We start from the raw sequence: 16,784 nt of genomic DNA on the forward strand, positions 1-16,784 counted from the left end.
ATCAAAAAAGAGTATACAGTAGTGGAAGGTGAACGTAGCCACTTGTATTGAGCAAGGTAATTTAGCACAGTTAAATTTTGTGAAGCAAGTGTTAGGGGTAAAATGACAAGATTAAAATTTAATACAAGGTCTGATGCTAAAAGATTATTAGAAATAATTCATACAGATGTGATAGGACGAATTACTCCACTAAGTCATGATGGAGGAAAATATTTTGTAACTTTTATTGATGATTTTTCAAGTTTTTGTATTGTTTATATTATTAAAGGTACAAATGAGGTTGTAAAATGGTTTAGAGAGTATATGAAGATGGTACAATCAAAATTAAATAAAAGAATTGTGACTGTAAGATGTGATAATGTGGGAGAATATATTCCAAAAGAAATTAGACAGTTATGCAGAGAGAATGGAACATGGATAGATTATACCACACCATATACTCCAGAACATAATTGGAAAAGCAGAACGATTCAATAGGAGCTTAATTGACAAAGCAAGAGTAATGATAGAAAAAGCTAAAATGTCAAAAACATTCTGGAATGAATCAATAAGGGTTGCAGCGTATATTTTAAACCGAAATCCAAACAATTATTTATATAATGTGACACCTGCTGAAGTATCGAATGATAAGAAACCTGATATTAAAAATATGAAAATGTTTGGATGCACTGCATATGTACATGTACCTAAACAATTCAGAGAAAAGTTTGATGCTATATCAGAAAAAATGATTATGATAGGATAAACAAAAACAGGGTAAAGATTGTGGAATGTAAATGAACAAAAAGTAGTAACTGCAAGAGATGTGCTTTTTAATGAAAACGATTTTTGTCATAAGAAAAACAAGGCTCAAATACGAATTACTGAAGAGCGAAATTATGAAGTTGAAGAAGACTGTAGAAGTATAAAAGAAGATAATCTTCTTCTTCTACTTCTTCTAATGGCGCTACAACCCTTTGTGAGTCTTGGCCTGCTTAACAATGTTCTTCCATTCAGCCCTGTCGGATACTTTCCTGCGCCACTGCCTGATGTTCATGGTTTTAAGATCCCTCTCTACGTCGTCTATCCATCTTTTACGGGGCCTTCCTCTTGTTCTGTTTCCTTGGAGCTTCTCCAAAAGAAGATAATAGTGATGATGAAATAGAAGAATATGAGAGTACAAGTAAACAAAACAGAGGAAACGTTATTTTAACTGAAGGGCACAAAAGACAGGTAAAAATACCTGAGAAATACAGTGACTATGAGTTACTATGGTTTTTGATGCCATGTCTTTTATAGAAAGGGTTCCAGAGACAGTAGAAGAGTTAGAAGGTAGAGAAGAAAAGAATTTATGGATAAGAGCAATGGAGAGGAAAATAGAATCAATTAACAAAAATAATACATGGACAGAAGTGGAGAAAATACCAGAAAAGATAGAGATTTTGAATACAAAGTGGGTATTTGCAAGTAAACCATTGGAAGCCAAGGAAGAAGACAGGTATATGGCAAAACTAGTTGTCAGAGGTTTTGCACAAAGGGGAAGTTTTGATTATGAAGATTTGTACTCACCAGTGGCAAAAATAATTTCAATTAAAACACTTTTGACAGTTGGAAATCAATGTAAATGCTACTTAAAGAGTTAGATGTAAAAACAGCGTTCCTTAATGGAGAGCTAAAAGAAAATGTATATATTTATCCACCAGACAGAACAAATTGTAAACCAAATAAAGTATTCTTGTTCTTATAGTATTGGGTTTTGTATTACTATACAGAGTATTTACCAAGTTATGACCATTTTTATTTCGAAATCCCTATGAAATTAACACCATGTATATAAAGAAATAATGCATAAACAATTATTTATTTTATATAATAAAGTAAATAATATATTGCAGTTTTTAAATTAAGTTTAATTGCAAGCATTGACAAAAATTTGTATACAGGGTGAACTATAAAACAAAATTACGTTTTTCTCATTTTTTTTCTTTAATATTTCATTTATGATACTCTTGCATTTTTATATAGCATTTTTTATAACTGAACTCATTACTTTCCGAGATATTTTTAGTATTCTTTAAATTTCGGAAATACATACATTCAATTTTTGTAAGTAAAAATAAGTATTGAGTATTGAGTAATAATTTAACAAAATTATTTTTATTCAATAAGTAACTAACAAAAAATATAAACCATAGCATCTAAGCCTCCATCAACGCCAGATGATATAGAATAAGAGAAGCGTTTAATAAAAACGACGTACAAATGTTAAGAAATGTGGCTCGGTCTTTTGAATATCGGTTACAAACTTGTATAGACGTTGAACATTTACTTTAGACTTATTTCCTTAATATCACATTAATTGATACATTCATTACATATTATTATGGTTTACATTTTTTTGTTAGTTACTTACTGAATAAATTTTTTTTAAATAAATATAAGGTTGAATGCTCGAATAAATGAACTTTGATCAAATAAAAGGCATATATCGAGCACAGTTTAATTTAATCTTGCCCAAGTACTTTCTATCCCTAGATCATCTTCAGGGGCATTTCGTCAATTGCGGCCTATCCGACAAGAACAAAATGTCATACACATATAATTGTACATCACACTACACTACAAAAGGACAAACAAACACTTTAAAATTATTGAAGGAAAGCTACAGTGCGTGCAGAAGCCGGAGACAGAATGAACTCTCAGACATCAGGCTCATAGTTTAGATTCTTCTGCCTGCTATAACAGAGTTTTATTACTAATAACTCCTCTCATGTGCAGTATTGCTCGGCTGTACGTCGATGAAGTTATTTGACATTGCTTAAAAATGTCAGCAATTTATTGCTCAACACGTATCCGTATATCGGACCTTAAATAGGTTAAACATGTCTGGAAGATTTAAGGGAGGAAATTTATTGTCTGGTGTGTTTGATAAAGAACTTAATTACGGGTAAAATGGATTTCTTAAGTTGATATTTATTTATTTAGAAGAACCAATTTGGAGAAAATATACTAAACTGATGATCGCACGCATTCCAAATACGTTTAAGGTATCTTAATGTTGCTTAACGGCTATTTATACAGAAAATGTTAGCGTCTTCTAGAAAGAATAATTCGTTAACATTAAAAAAAAACCTACAAAATATTCTAGACCTCATAAATTTTTAACCGGTTAATTAAAGAAACCATGTGTCTAGACACTTTTTTCATTTTATGATATTTTATATGTTTTTATAAAATATTATAAAATAACTTTTAACAAACAAATCAAATGAACTAAAACTGTAGAGGTAAAGTCGTATAAAACATTTTGAATTTACAAAAAAAAAAAAGGGTCAATCATCGAGATAAAAAATATCCTATCTCCTAAGTTGGACCAACAAATACACTGTCACAAAGTTTTATTTGCAATCAGTTTAGTGGTTTTTAAATATTAGCTTGGACAAACATCGTGACACGAGAAACTTATTTGATACAAACCTTTATTTTAGGGTGAAGCTAACAATTAACTATTGTGTCTTACATACATATCTAATCGTTCTGGAATTTCATCGAAACCGGCACTGCTTCTAGACCTAACCAGAAGTTTCGTGGGTGCTGTTACTTCTGACACATACCTGTTCTTCTATTATGTTATGTGGCAGTCTTGAACATTCAGTCATCTCGGCTAGACTTTGTGGCGTCATGCAGGACCGGCGGCATGATAGCATACTTATATTTTTCTTTTTCGCTTAAGTTCTACGTACTTCAATTGGTCAGATATTGGTCTAAATGATACATTCTCCTTAAGACTAATTTGCAGCAGGAATCTTGTTCCTAGCATCCTGTATGATCGTCCAATAATAAAGAATGGTTTAGTTTGTACTCTGTACGTTTGGACTCCAAATGCTTATATTATCCATAAAATTAATTATAATTTATTATTACTACACCTGTTTCTGCAGAGTGCCTTTCTCAGGTGATCTATCTTTGGTATGAGTTTACACTTTAGAGTCTTCAACTGAATAAGTTGAGAAAGGGAGCACTGTTTGTCTTAAGTTGGTTATTCAGAATTATGTCTGTATTTTTTAATTTGTTATTTTACATAGATTCTAATAAAAATAACCTAAGGCCTTCATTGTGAATGTGAAGAACTAGAAATTGGTCATTAAAAGAATGATTATGGTCTAAAAGGTGAAGATCGTACTTAGGATCGGTTTTTCTATATTTGTAAATAATTTTATGCTCTGTTATCTATTTGTTAAGAGTTCTACCAGTTTGACTGATGTAAGTTTTTGGGCAGTTGCCACATTTAAGTTTATATACACGACTGTGCAAGTGCTTTTTCTTTTGACCCTCGTTGTTCTTAATATATTTGTTATAAGTTGTTGTTTGTTTTCGAGGGTGGTGGTATTACTTTCTTTTTTATGTGTTTGGCTATTTTTGTTGTTATCAGAATAGATGGACGACGTAACTAATAACTAAAGGCAATGAAATAAAGTAGGGGGATTTCTATATAATCTAATCGTGGACAAAGTCATAAAGAGCATCCACAAAAGAAGAGGATACAGAATTGGGAACAATGAAATTAAAATTCTCTGTTACATAGATGCAATATTGATAGCCCAAAATTAAGATAGCCTTTAAAATCAAGTTTATTACAAGAGCAAAAGAATTTAACCTAAAGATTTTAAATCAGAAAGTTAGAACAAGCAAGTTTTCTTGCTCGTCTTGATCCTTGTATTAATTTCTCTTTCACTTTCACCAAATACGCGCTATTTCCTAATATTCTTAAATATTTACATACTACAATATAAACACATTTTGATTACGTGTTGAAAATCTATAGTACTTTGTTTACAAATATAATCAGATCGAAAAAAGTCAATGACTTCATATTGTTAGTGGGATCTGTATTAGTAAGATAAAGTCGAACATACTGAAATTTTTCCGGTTGAATTAAACATCTTGAAAAAGACAACTGACAGATTTACCGAACGGCTTCGAGCAAAATTAATGGCAACAGCAAGTGACGCTGATAGATTACAACGCGGTAGAGCGTTTGAGATATACTACACCTAACTTCACATTGAAATTCTTTAAGGAAAACTGTTGGTAGAAAATATCCAACTTAAAATAATGATAGGAGTGCTTTGTTATCCTACACTCGCAGTTTGTGAAATACGGAACACAAAAGTAATGAATGGAATGAAGACATACATAAAACTATTTTCGTGTTGTATTAAATTTGCGTTAGGATATTAAATACTGATTATAATTATATCATTATCATGAACTTTTCATGCCTAACGTATTGATCTTTTTAAATTTTATGGCTGGCAATGTGGCTTGTTTTTTTCTTGTTCTTTCTTATCCTTTCATTGTTTTGTCATGTTTTGATTTCTGGTTTACTAATACCATTCTTCATCTGTTTTTCCTATCTTCATGTCGTGCAATGGAATAAAACTATCTGTGACAAGGCTAATGAATAGTGTTATTAAGGCAACGATCATCAAGGAAAAGTACAAAGAAGATGTCGCGTGTACCGAGGATTTCAACTTTCCATGATTTTAATCATCTGCAATTTGTCGTATGTTTGGATTTTGCAATGATGATAAACAAATCACATTGAAAGTTTGCGGAAGCAATAAATTGATATAACTTCCATATGATGAAAAGGGTGCCAAGGTCAGTTCGTCATACTGATATGTAGGAGATAAGTCAATACTCAGAATCTTAAGCAGTTTTTATTGGTGTTAAATAGCCACCGGTTTCTATATGCCCTATCATCAAGCTCCAGTATATAACTATTTTTTATTTACCAAATTTGTATTATTTGTATTTACCACAACTACAAGCTGAAAACAACATAAAAACCCCAATGAACAACTCAATCAAAAACGAGAATAAAATTAAAAATTAAAATATGCTCACAACTATAACAATAATTAAGTTAGAGAATAGACAAAATACATGATGTTAATTAAGTGAGAACTGTAGCATTAATTAAATGAGAGAATTGACAAAATCTTCTGAGAACTCAGTGGCATTGATTTTAACCACTCTACTGGGAACTACACAAGCGATCCAGTCATTAATTAATTAATTAATATAGGTTTTTAAATTTAAAATAAAATTATTATATAACATAGTTACCACTTACATATCAGTTAAAAGAAAGGTTCTTCTTACATATCTAATTCTGTAGATCACCATCACCAACAAGGGACCCATTTACTTAAATATGGGAAACCTACTTGTCTTTCTTTTTTTAATCCTGCTACCCCTTCCCCCCCTCACACAGAGGGAGTGTAGTGATCATCTTGATGTCGTGTATTGTCTCCGTCTCCAAATATCTCTGTCTCTGGTCATTTCTTTTAACGCATGCATGGATCCATCTTGTTGGAGATCTTCCTCGTGATATACGGCCTTCTACCTTTCCTAGGGAATACTTTTTTGCACTTCTTAGAGAAGATCGTCCTTCTTTCTTAGTTTTATCCTCGTTGTCTCTTTCTGTTTGTTATGCTCTTTAAGTTTGAGCTTTACTTTAGCCCTGAGAAGAGTTTGATCTGATGCACATATCGTCCCTGAGTATGATCTTACTGTTTGGATTGATGATCACCAACGAGACGATGTAGTCAATTTGATTTATAGACCTATCTCCAGGACTTAACCAAGTATAAAGAAAGTCGGCGTACATGGCGTTTAAATCGAGTTTCCTCTTTTGTTTCTTTGACCTATGTCAAACTTTTCCAGTACATTCCTTAGGTAGTCATTATGTGTCATGTAGCCGAAATTTGCGTTAAAGTCACAGAATATTAAGGTTAACTATTTATATGGAACGTTGGTAATTGTTGTTTTCGATCTTTCATAGAATTCTTTGACTGTTATATCGTCTACTGTACTGGTTGGCGCATAAAATTGTATGATATTGAGTTTATGTGGTTTGCCTTCCAGTTTAAGGAAACTTTTCTTATTGCTCACAGCTTTAAAATCGACGACGGACTTTTTTAATCTTGGTGAGACCAAAATGGCAACACCTGTATAGTTGTGGAATTCACTGCCAGAGAAGTAAACATAATTGCCAATATTTTTTCTAAAATCATCCTCTTCTAACCAATGCTTTTCAGCTAATCTACAGATTTCAATGTTATACCTTGTCATCTCTCTTTCAATAAGTTTTAACTTTTGTGGGATAGTAGTTGAATTTCCACACGATGCCTGATTACTAAAATTCGCGTGGCCAGTAGCCAATTTCGCACTCCTTGACCCTGACTCAAGGTAGCGCCAATCGTCACCCGGACTGCGCGACAACATCCGACGCATTCTCTTAGACATCACATAACTTTCTTGAGAATGATAATGCAATAAATAGCCCTGCCCTACTGCATCGCAGTATCACAACCATTCTGCTGATATAGCTTTGCTTGTGAAAATCCAATGATAAGCCGTTTCAGGAATATTTCTTATGTGTATTATCTTGGTACTGCCGGTCGCTGCTGCCCTCCGTCAGAAATATTTAACGGCCTTCCGGTCGAGGTGTGAAAAGGCAAGAATATATGGGGGTAAATGGATACAGAATTGGGATCTGTTTTCTCCTAGGAGGAGCTTGGAAGAGAAACGGTAGCTGACGTAGAGACAGGGTTGCCAAGCCCTAAAGTAGTTTGTCCTTTACTGAGAACTGTTAAACAGTTATGTGTATGTAGCTATAAGTTTTTCTCCACTTTTATTTAGATATGGTTGTAATACATATATCCTCATTTTTTTTCTTTCTCTATTTTCTTTTATAGTGTATCTATTTGCATTTTCATTGGTTGTATGATCATATTAGATTTTCCCTTTCTTCTTTTTAATGTACGCAGGCATTATATACCATCTGCTCATTTCGGCTTCTAGCTTGATTCTCAATAAAGAGCACTGATTTTCTTGGGTAAGTTATACCTTACTTCGTGCGGTCGGTTGGGAAAACAAATTGTTTTTTTTTTCTATATTTCCGCACAGCTGGACTGGAACTGCTCTGAGAGTGGCTGGACTGTTTAAAAATTAAACTGTTTAACTATCCATTTGTGAATAAAAAATTTTTATAGCTCATCATAATAGAATTGAGATTTTACAAATAAAAACTTCCAAACTGTTATCAAAATGGGTTTATCACCGTAGTTATGGTTTTATTTATTTGTTATCGACACGATATTTACTCATCGAAAGTCAAATGAATACTTTGAGGAGTGAAATTATAGGTAAATACTTTTATTCCTTTACTAAACCACGTATTTATCAAATAATTCTCATTTGTATAAACAAGATCGCACCTGTTATATGACCACTAATGGAAACAACTACCTGGGGAGTGTATTTTTCATAAATTACACAAATATAGAGCTTTATTTCACACGCCGAGTGTTCTAACAAATTATCTTGGCTTTATAAAGTTTCAACGGTAATATGTGCTCGTGATAAATCCTCCGTTTTATTTTCCGCATTAACATATTTCACGGATTACCTTTGTCTCAACTAGGATTTTGCGAAATTAACTGGTTTTTAAGCTTCCTCGTTTCATGCTAATGAAGAAGCAACAGTTGGTCTACAGTCCAGTAGAAGTTTTATTCAGATTTATTTAGAGTAGAAGAAGTAGTTGAATTACAGTTTGATATTTTGTAAAATATTTAAATAAGAGAATTTTAATAATGTAGTTATTAGCAAGATTCTCTTAACACTGTTCAAATTTTTAGAGAGGAAACGAGAAAATCTTTGAAAATAGAAAAGTCACTTTGAGTTTTGAGTTTTGGATTTTCAATGGTAATACCACTAGTGATTCAATTTTCGCGATAAGTCTGTCGATTTACTTCTAAACGAAACTGAGTTGCTTGAAAACACCACGAGTCCGTAGGACGAGTGGTGTTTTCTTTAAGAAACTCAGTTGAGTTTAGAAATAAAAGACAGACTTATAAGCTAAATTAAATCACGAGTGGTATTTTATTAGACTATTTCATGAACAAAGTGATAGGTCAAAAATTCAATAGAATGAGAGGAAGGAATTTAGTTAGTCTTTCGTTGTTATTTTCGGCATCTAATTTGTAGTTGCGATCCACACAGAACATCATAAATTGTCTCCATATATAAGATTTAGATTTTCTTGTGTTACTCGGTATATTTTCTTCAATGTTTTGGTTTATAACTTCGTTTGAAGTACCACCGAAACGACTCATTTTGACGTATACAGCTACAATATTTTTTTGGCAAACGTCAAACTTTACTTTGCGATCGGTATCCATGGTTACGTCGTTGAAAACACGAAGCTGATAGACCAATCTGAATTGAAAGACAGTTGGTGTTTTCGCGATAACACAAGCTGTCTTTGGTTTGTGATTGGTCAGATTATGTGAAAATTTTAAGATGAGTGAAATAGTCACAATTATCTGGCGATATTTACTTACTTTTTAAATTGGAAAAAGAAGATAATTTTTTAATATTAAAAAAATCTATTACATTCATGGGGATAATTTTTTTACACATTTTTAGGAAGGTTTAAAGATATACAAAAAATTGTTTCGGTACTTTTAATTGTTTGTCACCACTGCAGAGGGTGTTTTCAAAAAGATTTATTTTAATTTTGGAGTCACTCTTCTTCCTTCCTGTAACAATGTTTTTTTTTAATTTCAACAAGATTCGATTAGTGAAACATAAAACCAATAAATTAGCCTTTAATAACATAATTTTTTATATTTGTATTTGGTCTTTATACGCGATTTTATAAAAAGTTCGAAGAAACGCCTGTTTTAGGGGTGAATTTACAATTTACAATCATTACATATGTAATGCTATAGGTAAGAGAGAGCAGAAAGAGAAAAAGAATTAGTTATATAGGTATATGGTGCATCGTTTGCTGTATATAAACATTTGACCTGTAATAGGAGTATAGTAAATGAAGGATTGTATCAATATTTTAATGAAAATATATATTTTTATTTTTATATATGTATAAAAGGGATTGAATGCAAAAAAAAATTACACATACTCTGCAGTAAAATTCATTGTTTATTTTGTTAATAATATAAAAACTACAATACAATAAATACACTGCAACACAATTCAATATAATAATACAAGATAAATTAAAATGTAATATTCATAAGTATTTAAAACTGCCAATATACATAACTTACTTTACGAAGATAAAAATAAAAAACCAACAACTCGGATTTTGTCGTTAATTTTCATTTTATTTTAAAATTTATGTTTTTTGCGTATATTACATATATTTAATAAGATTAATGTGAGGTTTTTAAATTTTTCAAAAATAAAAAATTCTTAATTGGGATTCGAACTGACAACCACCAGCGTATGAACCAAACACGTATAGGATTTGCCAATTAGACATGAAACTAACGGATTTCAAAATTAACAGTTCTCGGTAAAACAGTGATTATTTTGAAATACAAAAGCCTAAAATAATTATAAACGTTTAATTTTAAATAATACAAAACATATCACATAAATAATAATATTAATACATATTATATTATATATAATATTACATATATTTATATATATACAATATTATATATAATATATAAAATATTAAATATATATAAAAAAAGGAACATTTTTATTCTCGAGAGAGGAAGAGAGAGAAAATATATCTTCTGTCTCTCTCTTACTCATTATCTTACATACGTAATGGTTTCACAGATTCACTCTCATGCAAATTTCCAACGCCGACCGTGCGTATAGAAGTATAACTTCAAAAATTATTTTTAATACGGATAAGTTCTGCAACTTTTGGGATGAACACTGTATATTTTGTGTAAATATTATTTATCTCAGCACCCTTGAATATTCAGAATATCCTTTTGTGTTTATTGCAAGCTATTTTGAATAAAGCTGTAACCGTTTAGTGGCTCTAACAACCAAACAATATCATTATCCTGAAATTAAACCGTCAGCGCTAGACTTTGATGAATATTTACCTAAAATAAATCAGAACAGCCCTAAAAAGCAAATGCTTTCTGGAAATTGATTATATATTATGTGTATGTAATTAATTTAACTTTAATTGATTGGCTTTGGTTAATTGCGTAAAAGTTATAAATATTTGAAAAATTAAATCGTCTTTGATACATTGTATAGTTCTTTCATTCAAATCTAGTGATGAGCAATTCCACCAAAAATTTTATCGCGTAGAATAGCGTTTCCCCTAGGGGGCAGCATAACTCTACGTGGGGGACAGGAGCATATCAAAATAAAAAAAAACGAAAATTAGTAATAAAAAATTTACTTCACAAAAAAAAGCAAAATGAAATTCACTCTAACATTCCAAAAAACTAAATAACTTAACCACTGCATTATCAAACATCCTTTCACTGTTTTTATCTGTAATTTGTGCAGGATCATATTCTTTAAAATAGGTGAGAATTACAAAATTACCTATTTTTGAAGATAAGCTTCTGTAATGAAGTTGTATTACTTTTTTTGTTGTAAAAATAACTAACAAAATGTAAAATTCACTAGAAAACTAAGTTCCTGCAGCTGGCTGTATAACATGTATCACAAAAAAAATTTTATTTCAAAATTTTTAGTAAAAGGTATAAATAAAACACCCAAACGGCTATAAAACAAATACAGAACGTTTTCGGAATGTAAATTCCATCATCAGTGTAACCTAAAAGTAATCACCATTAATTACTTTTAGGTTACACTGATGATGGAATTTACATTCCGAAAACGTTCTGTATTTGTGTTATAGCCTGTTTGGGTGTTTTATTTATACCTTTTACTAAAAATTTTGAAATAAATTTTTTTTTTTGGCAAAATATAGACATTAAATGAGAAGTATAAAACTTAAAGATGAATGCAATTATACAACAAAAAAAATGAAGCCTACAGAGATGAAGATGCTTATCCGACGAACTAGAACAACTGTACAGAATTACCAGACAAAGAGAAGAGAAGAAAAGAGGATACACAAAAGAAAAAACGAAACCACGTAAATATATAGGAAAAAAAGAAAACTTGGAAGACGAAAGAGATGAGGTAAGGAAAATGGACGAGAGGCAAAAGAAACCACCAACGATTCTTGAAATTTAAGACGCAGTTAAAAAACTAGCCAGAAACAAATCACCCGAAATAGATAATCTCCCAGCTGAACTATATAAAGATGGTGGCCATAATACCATAATGGCATTACAGCAGCTTATAAAAGAAATATGGACACAGAAATCCCTCCCCAATGATTGGAATATTGACATACTTTGCACCATACACAAAAAGGAGATATCTTTGACTGCTCTAACCACAGAGGAATTACGCTTCTAAATACACTGTATAAAATATTTTTAACAGTACCATGTCATCGTATGGCACCATATGCAGAACGGATAGTAGGAAAATACCAGGCTGGTTTCAGAGGTGGTAAATCGACAATTCATTAGATTGCAACCCTGCAACAAATTTTGGAAAAAACATTGGAATATGGCGTTGATACTCATCACATATTTCTAGACTATAAAGCAGCCTACGACTCTGTGAATAGAAGAGAAATGTTTAAAGCAATGAAAGAGCTAGGAATGCCAAATCAGTTGGTAAATTTAACAAAACTAACTCTTGAAAAAGTTGAATGTAGAGTACGAATTTAGGGGGAACTGTCTGAACCTTTTAAAACAAATAACGGGCTGCGCCAGGGAGATCCTCTCTCCTGTATACTGTTCAATTTGGCTCTGGAAAAAGTAATACGTATGTCACAAATCACAACCACCGGTTCAATATATAATAAATCAGTGCAATTTTTTTTATTTTGTACATATTTTTGTTGCCTATGTTGTTCGTATTTCGCATCAAATCTTTTAAACTTTTATTTTCTTGAATTATTTTAGTTATTTCTTTTGTATTGTTTTCTCTTACGTCTTTTCGGATTGACCGGGCGATATCTTTATTTAATATTTTCATTGTTGTATAGTTAGAAATCCCGAGATAAAAGTTAAGCTTACAAATAGCATTAATAGTAATGTTGCTTTAACAACCAATACTGATGATATTGAAAGAGACTGGATCAACTTAAGGGACGCTATATGCAACGGTGCGAAAGAAGTCATTAATGACTACGAGCGGAAGAAGAAGAACGAATGGATGACAGATGGAATATTACACCTTATGGACAGAAGGAGGGAAAATAAGAATGATTCCGAACAATATAAAGAACTGGATAGAACTGTCAGCAGAAAGATAAAAGAATCCAAAGGGAAATGGTTACAAGAAAAATGTCAAGAGATAGAAGAGCTAGAACGAAGACAGGATAGTTTTAATATGCATAAACAAATCAAGGAGTTTACTTATACTTACAAGAAAAAACAGTTTGGTAGGTTAATAGACGAGAACAACAAACTTATTGTAGATAAAGAAGAACAGTTACAGACTTGGGCAAATTACATAAAAGATTTGTTTATGGATTATCGTCATATTCCTACGAACACTCTTGATCTGAATGGACCAAAAATATTGAAAAGTGAGGTGATAAAAGCTATAGATCAAACGAAAGATGGGAAAGTAACAGGATGCGATGAAATACCAGTCGAATTTTTAACGAGAACAACCTGAATGTAGTATTAGAACTGTTTAATAAGATATACGATACTGGTCAAATTCCATCGGACTGGTTGAAATCTACATTTGTGCCCCTTCCCAAGAAATCGAATTCTAAGAGGTGTAGTGAATATCGCCTTATAAGTTTAATGAGTCACACCCTTAAAGTATTCTTGCGTATTATCCATTCCAGAATACGAGCAAAATTAGAACACAGCATAAGTAAAACACAGTTCGGTTTTAGATGCGGTTTTGGAACCCGAGAGCCGCTCTTTGCAATACAAGTCTTGATTCAAAAATGTCTGGATCAACAGAAAGATGTTTACGCCTGTTTTATCGACTATGAGAAAGCATTCGATACTATAAAACATGACAAACTCATAGAACTATTACATCTTACAGGACTTGACACTAAAGAAATCCAGATTATAAAAAATCTATATTGGAATCAAACAGCCCACATGAAGAATGGACATATGGTGAGTGAAAACGTAACCATTTCGAGAGGGGTTAGACAGGGCTGTATTCTTTCGCCACTGCTTTTCAACCTGTACACGGAACAAATATTTCTAGAGGCACTGGAAGAGTACAACGAGGGCATCAAGATTAATGGCGTACCAATAAGTAATTTTCGATATGCAGATGATACTGTTCGACATATCGACCTGAATATTGAATCCGAACGTATTAAAAGAGTACACCGATTTAAATATCTGGGATATACAGTAAATGATAAGTGGGACCCAGATGTAGAGATTAAGATCCGAATTGAAATAGCAAGATCCAAATTCATCAAAATGAGAAAGCTCTTAAGCAACCGCCACCTAAGCGTTAACCTCCGATGGTGCGCCACAAAATGCTACGTACTTTCTACGCTACTTTACGGAGTTGAAGGGTGGACGTTAACGGCAGCAACTATAAAGAAGTTAGCGGCTCTAGAAATGTGGCTGTATCGACGCATGCTGAGAATACCTTGGACAGACAGAGTGACCAACACAGAGGTATCAAGACGAATGGGTAAAGAGATGGAATTGTTAACAACTGTTAAAAGGAGGAAAGCGTCATACCTGAGCAATGTGTTCCGTAATAATAAGTACAGTCTGCTACAGCTTATCGTGGAAGGCAAGATTGAAGGTAGAAGAGGTTTGGGTAGAAAGAAGAAAACCTGGCTGAGAAATTTGAGAGAATGGTTTTAAATACCAGAAGCCGCGAACATAATACATGCGGCACAAAACAGAGAAACCTATCGTTTGATGGTCGCCAACCTTCGGTAGAAGACGGCACATAAAGAAAGAAAGTTGTATAGTTGGAGCCAAAAAAGAACCAGTCATAATATTGGGTGATTGGAACGCAAAAAATAGGCAAAGCAACAACAGAAGATCTGCTGAAAGGAACAGTTGGTGGGTTTGGAATAGGTGAACGAAATGAGAGAGGAGAAAGGCTATTACAATTTGTCATCGACACTGAACTTAGTGTCATGAACACCATGTTTAAGCATCATCCGCGAAGACTATCAACTTAGACTTCACCGGGGGAAGATATAAAAACCAAATAGATTATATTCTTGTCAGCAAACGATGAAAAAGTTCAGCAGTCAACTTAAAGACAAAACCATCGACTGATTACGGAACACACCACAAACTGTTACAATCCGAATTCCGTATCAAATTTCGTAAGAAACCGAAACAAATAAAACAATTAAATACATACCTAAAGAGCCTGGAAAATACAAAGAAACGCTAAAACATAGTAACACACCAAACATTACTGGCCATCCCAATCAAACATGGGAATATACGAAGACGTATCCCATCAATCAAATCAAAGTGGATTATAGACTCAATAAATATTACAAACCCCAAATAAACCCCAAGGAAAGAAAAATACTAGATGACTGATGAGACACTGAACCTAGTAAAAGAACGAAGAAAAATTAGAAACAATGCTTTGCTTCAAATTCAACAGCAACTGAAAACAAGATAGCAAATGTAAACCGACGCATAAAATCATCAAGTAGAAGAGACAAAAATTATTATATTAAAAAAATATGCAAACAACTACAAGAACACGCCGACCGTTAAGAATCTAGAAAACTGTTTGCCAAAGTAAAATACTTAACTAAAGAGTTCAAACCACAAACGCAGATAATTAAAGATAATTTGGGAATGATCATCACCAATCCAGAGGGCATAGCAGCGACATGGAAACAATATTGTGAAATGTTGTTTTATAGTGACCATGAAGACGCGAATCCAGAAGAAATAAATAACGAAAAGGAACCACATATTTTAAAATCGGAAGTAGAAACCGCAATAAAAAAATTAAAAACTGTAAAATCTCAAGGAGAAGACGGAATCACGGCGGAAGCACTTAAAGAAATGGGAGACATAGGAATTGAAATAATGTGTGTAAGCTCACTTTCATACCCATTTTTAAGGAAGGCTCACCAACTGACTGTAATAACTACCGCACTATAGCCCTGATCTCTCACGCAAGTAAAGTTCTGCTAACTATAATTATTAACGAGAGATTAAAATCAATAATTCTACCACAAGAACAATGTGTATTTGTCCCTAGAAGAGCCACACGAGAACAAATTCTCAATATCGGATAAATTATAGAAAAATCTAGAAACATATTTGTGCTTCGTCGACTACTCGAAAGCGTTCGATAATGTAAAGTGGCATAAAATGTGGGGAATAGTAAGAGAAATGGGTACCCTCGAACATCTACTATACCTACCGAAACAACTATATATCAACAACACAGCAAACGTAAGAGTCAACAACATACAGTATGACCCATTTAGATTGGAAACACCTCTATAAAATTTGAAGTTGTTAACCGATTTTAACCAAATTTTTTTTTTAATGACATGTAATAAAAGGTCTATTGCGGGACAAAATATAAAATATTTAGTTAAATTTTCAGGGCATTCTACGATACTTTTTCTTCGTCGAAAATGTAGAATTTGTATTAGCGATTTTTTTATTAAAAAAATTTCTACGCCACTGGATTTAGAGTGGCTTCAAATAGCTATGACAAAAATGTCATTAAAATATATTTATTAATAGCAAACTTATGACAACTTAAAATTTTAAAACTCACTAAGAAAAAAACACTCTGTATTAACGTTAAAAAAACACTCCGTATTAACAGAAACATAATTTTAGTTTAAATCCTAGTTGCCTTTACCAATCCACCATCTAATTGGATACATTTATCGTAGCGTTTATGAATATTTCTAATTA

General features: G+C 32.4%; 1 protein-coding gene across 1 annotated transcript; it reads left to right on the plus strand.

Annotated features, from left to right (window-relative positions):
* The first annotated feature begins 1,250 nt into the window (after positions 1-1,250).
* LOC140433994 (uncharacterized) lies at positions 1,251-1,622 on the plus strand. Its single transcript, XM_072521963.1, has one exon. The coding sequence runs from the start codon at positions 1,251-1,253 to the stop codon at positions 1,620-1,622; it is 372 nt and encodes a 123-aa protein (XP_072378064.1).
* The last annotated feature ends 15,162 nt before the right edge of the window (positions 1,623-16,784 follow it).

Source organism: Diabrotica undecimpunctata, chromosome 2 (assembly GCF_040954645.1).
Source record: "Diabrotica undecimpunctata isolate CICGRU chromosome 2, icDiaUnde3, whole genome shotgun sequence".
NCBI classification, from domain to species: domain Eukaryota; kingdom Metazoa; phylum Arthropoda; class Insecta; order Coleoptera; family Chrysomelidae; genus Diabrotica; species Diabrotica undecimpunctata.

Coding starts and splice junctions, on each gene's coding strand:
- LOC140433994 (XM_072521963.1), top strand. CDS start 1,251: ATGGTTTTTGATGCCATGTCTTTTATAGAAAGGGTTCCAGAGACAGTA.